This window comes from Nicotiana sylvestris, chromosome 2 (genome assembly GCF_000393655.2).
Source record: "Nicotiana sylvestris chromosome 2, ASM39365v2, whole genome shotgun sequence".
NCBI lineage: Eukaryota > Viridiplantae > Streptophyta > Magnoliopsida > Solanales > Solanaceae > Nicotiana > Nicotiana sylvestris.
This window is the reverse complement of record NC_091058.1, coordinates 18116582-18121127: the sequence shown is the minus strand read 5'-3', so window position 1 is coordinate 18121127 and position 4546 is coordinate 18116582. Positions and strand designations below refer to the sequence as shown.

General features: G+C 32.7%; 1 protein-coding gene across 1 annotated transcript; it reads right to left on the bottom strand.

Moving 5' to 3' along the window:
- Positions 1 to 1904: 1904 nt before the first annotated feature.
- LOC104236417 (light-induced protein, chloroplastic-like) lies at positions 1905 to 4346 on the bottom strand. Its single transcript, XM_070167741.1, has 3 exons — positions 3822 to 4346; positions 2453 to 2648; positions 1905 to 2357 (listed from the first exon to the last, which is right to left on the bottom strand). Exons 1-3 carry the CDS (start codon positions 4274 to 4276, stop codon positions 2043 to 2045), a joined length of 966 nt encoding a protein of 321 aa, XP_070023842.1. The 5' UTR covers positions 4277 to 4346; the 3' UTR covers positions 1905 to 2042.
- Between the last annotated feature and the right edge of the window lie 200 nt (positions 4347 to 4546).

Genomic DNA, 4546 nt, shown 5'->3' with positions numbered 1-4546 from the left:
TCATAACTAGGAGTATGATTTTTATCGAGTGGATTGACTTTTTTTTTTATCTGAAATGAAATTATGGCTTTTGTTATTGTTTATTAACCATCACAAAGAAATTGAGGGGTCGTTTAGTAGGAAGTATAAGAATAATGCTAAATTTTCTTCTATTTGTGCAAATTGACTCTTCAAATAAATATTCTTCAATAAGAAAAAAGAAACAACATTTTTTCTTTTTAATTATTGATTGATTTTGTGATGTTTCTTTCTCCAGCATGTATATTTACTTTATTATATATGTAAGTAAATTTTTATTTGATTTTGTAAACTCTTTTTTATTATTTAGATAAACATAGACGTGTACCCTATATATTACATTTATTTTAAAAGAATTACGTTTTATTCAAATCTAGCTACAGTGTTTCAAAGAACTATACTTATAGAATTTTAAAAAGAGTTTTATAGTTATATGGAGTAGTTTTTTTTTTTTTGCTAGAGACGAAGTAGTATTTAAATAATTATAAAAAATAACAAAAGTTCCTAACATGATTGCACATGATCATTAACCAAATTAAGTATGATAACAAGATAAAAAAAGATAAATTTTATTTTTAATTTAAATTCGAATTTTAGAACTTTATTTATAAATTCAAAATTATCTTTTAATTCAAATTCCGTATATATTATATTATATTATATTATATTATACTATATTATATTTGTATTTAACTAAGTAGTAAAATATAGAATAAAGTTACCATATACTATTGATATTTATTAGCTTGCCACTTGGCTTAACCATAATGTCAATTATATACGGTAACTTTCTTACTTTAATATATATATAGATATACATTGAACTTACTTGATAAAAATTCATATTTTTGTTAATTAAGCTATTTTTTTTATTAATTTCCCATGGGACATCCCGAAGCGATTCGTTTTTGCTTGATCAATTTTTAAAATTTAAATACTATGATGTGGTTCTCACAAACGATATTAACTTTTTCAAGCATAATAATATATGTTTTTCAACTCCACTTATAAGGTTCTTCTAAGGTCAATACTTAATAAAAAAAAAATTAACCATGCATTGAAAAGATTGGAAACATCTCTCCCGAACAAATTCTACTCGCTTCAACTTCAAGTCTTCCAACATGCTAATATAACAACAACAACAACAACATGCTAATATAAGAGTTACAAAAAAAAATGCTAATATAATCTTCCAACATTCTATTCTTTCTATTAAAATATCAACATTTTGTTTGTGACAGAATTTAAACTCCTATGTCTTAACTCTCACATAACGTGTTACATTCTTACAAGTACACTCTTACCACTATACTAATAGCATATTTTGCAAAACTTCTAAAATCCGCTTATTTTAAAAAGTACTTTTCTCAAAAGTATCTTTCATAAAAGTGTTTTTGGTAAGAAACAGCTTATGTTTGGCTAATTAATTTAAAAAACAATTTTGAGCAGTAATTAGTATTTTGCCAAGCTTTTAGAAACTGCTTCTAAGTGTATTTTTCTCAAAAGTGCATCTCAAAAAAGTGTTCTTGAAGAGAAACTACTTTTTTCTGCTTCTTAAAAATTGCTTCTGCTTCTCCTAAAAAACACTTTTTTACTTCCAAAAGCTTGGCCAAACACCTCAATTTTAGGAAAAAAAAAATATACTTTTGACCCAAATAAGTACTTGTGGCCAAAAAAAAAGCTTGGCCAAACAGGCTATATAATCCTTTTAAGGCCCCAAACCAACTTTGGAATTCAATCAACTATTTTAATGGTTCACTCAAAGTAAATAGCCATAAAAAGGCTTCCAAAGTTGATTGAATTCCAGCGTAGTTCATATGCTAATTCTTTCAAGCCATATATTTCCAATATTTGATACACCACGAAACCTCAATAGTTACAAATCATGAGGTCAAGCAGATCTATAGATTTATCTTTCAATGTAAATACATATTTTTAGTTTACATCATCTTTTATTTTTTCCTTTCTATATTTTGCTCTTCTATACTAGCTAGCATCATACACAACTTCAAGAAAATGTCTTTTTAAGGCTTCAAGAGGGGACTGCCGTCCTTGATCAACACAAATACACTGCCTCCATCTCCTCTGGAAATCCTAAGCTCATCATCCAGGTATGTTGTCAGCAACCAAGATTGTGCATTGCTGTTGGAAATAGGAAACTTAATTGGTGGTTGACTGGAAATAGACTTGGCTACTGAAGAAGCTGTGTCTTGGACTGAATTAATCAAGCCTTTGAAAGGGCTTAGATCAATTTTTTGTCCCAAGAATTCGACGTTCTCAGGCAGCTCAATAGAATCCGTCAACTGGGGTGTTCCAATTATGCCTTCATCAAATTTAATCTGAACCACGAAACACAATATAACATGAGACCAAAATGATGATCAAGTATGAGGGATGATGACTAGACTAGAAAAATGTGGAAGAAGATAATGACCTGGACACGCTTAGGACTTTTGACTTCGAATTTGGCGTTGGTAGTAATGGAAGTTGTAGCTAAAGGTCCAGCAAAGACGACACAGTTCTGAACAGCAAAAGTCCCAGAATCGATGGTCTGGGAAATCTCCTCGACGCGAACCAGAGGCAGTGTGCCCCTTGACAACAAGGGGAACAGACCAGAAAAAGATGTGTACCTGCAGTTTTCCAGTATACAATTCCAAGTGTTCATGCCAACAAGCGCGAGTATATTACATTTACAATGAAGAAAGAACATTTAACATTCTTAGTGCACTAAAGAATGTTCATCAAAAGATAATGATTAGCTACAAATCAACAAGCCAACAGTGATGGTGGCGAAAAAATCCACCCTTAGAAAGTGATTCTCAAAGAAAATTAGTCTCTTCACATCAAACTATTATAATCTACTTCAATTTTGCTGCATCTCAAAAACACTCTAAAATTAGGGGTGGATGTATGTTTGATTTGATGTATGGTCATGGCAACATATATGGTTGCAGTAATATCTTTAATAGGTATATTTAGCCGTGGTATTTAGCACCCATAAATCAAAAACTTCTAAGTAACGTTTGTCGAACACGGCAGTGAAGGGATATCACTAAAATCTTGATATGTATTAGGGATACTTCTAGTTTTCTGGTGCACAAAGCATCCCGCGTTCAGCAGGGACCGGTGAAGGGCCGCACCCCGAGGGGGTGTATGTAGGCAGACTATCCTGATGCAGGCATCAATGACTAATTCCATGGCTCGAACCCATGACCTGTAGGTCACGCGGAGACAACTTCACTGTTTCTCTGAGGCTCCGGATACTTCTAGTTTTCAAGGTACCAAAACCTTTTATTATCTTTCCTTTGTGTTCCAGATAGGCAGGAATGTTAACTCAAATTCGATTGTTGAATAAATGAACTATGATAGTTTTTATTTAACAAAAGAATCCGATTGCTTAGAGCACAATAATCAACATACACAACATGTAATAACTAAAAAAAATTGCAAGCTAGTGAAACAGTTAGTCATGTGAGTCAATTCTTACTACTAAAGTAATTCATCCAAAAGATTCATCAGCCTTAAACTACCCCTTCAATTAAGCGAGAATTTTTCATAAAATCAACAAAAGTTGATAAAAAAGTTACTCTCCGTTTTCCCAAAAGAATTACAGATTCCAGCTTAACAAAGAAAAAAGAAATTAATTTTTGGTATAAATTCGGAATATTAATTCATTTCTTTCTGACAATATTGTAGTTTGAGAAATTATTTTTGTTCATTTCACACATAGCAATATGGACCACATAAACAAATGAAAAAAAAAAAGTATATTTTTCATGGTGCAGGTGAAAACAGGAACTTACGCAAGAATCCATTTGCCATTGAGAAGAGGCAACGCCTCGGTAGGAGCAGGAGTTGGGTTCATGGATTCAAGCTTAGTGATGAGTTCCACGATCTCAGCACGAGTTTCACTGCTAGCACTCAAACCCCTATTGGTTCCATAAAATGAATCAACCAACTGTTTCTTCAGCAATTCGATTTCGCTCGGCTCCTTTGGTGGTTCTTCCTCTGCTACCGCTACTCCTCCTCCACTTGGCTTTATTTGCTCCACTTCTGGACCCCACTCGTCGTCCTTGTCGTAGTTCTTGGCTTGTGCTGTGAATTTTGGTTTTGGGTTTGTGAATTCTTTGACTGAAATTGATGGGAAATTTGTGGAGGTGATGGGAAAAGTTGAGATTTTTGAGGTGGGTTTTGAATATTGGGATGTAATTTGCAGAGTTTTGCAAGGAATTTGATTTAGAGAAGAGATGGAAGCCATTATTTTGAGGAAAATTGAGAGAACAAATGGTGATGAAAACAGGGGAAGGTCGATGGAAAGAGTGTTACTTTAGCTACTGTATGATGCGGTTTATATCAGTCTCGGGCCTTTGGTTATGCTGTTGTGAAGAGACGTATCTGCCCTCCTTAAATAATTTTATTTTGTTTTACACTTTCTCAGCCGGTGTAAAATTAATTGAGATATATTTGTGTTTTTTCACTCTGATATTTATTTCGTAAATAAGTATTGTGTAAATTTTAAGCTCTGTTA

Bases quoted from the DNA above. Each gene is read 5' to 3' on its own strand.
- LOC104236417 (XM_070167741.1), bottom strand. From the start codon at position 4,276: ATGGCTTCCATCTCTTCTCTAAATCAAATTCCTTGCAAAACTCTGCAA. The intron at 2,649-3,821 runs GTAAGTTCCTGT...GGAAAACTGCAG, and splicing joins AATGGCAAATGGATTCTTGC to GTACACATCTTTTTCTGGTC. The intron at 2,358-2,452 runs GTCATTATCTTC...TTCGTGGTTCAG, and splicing joins AAAGTCCTAAGCGTGTCCAG to ATTAAATTTGATGAAGGCAT.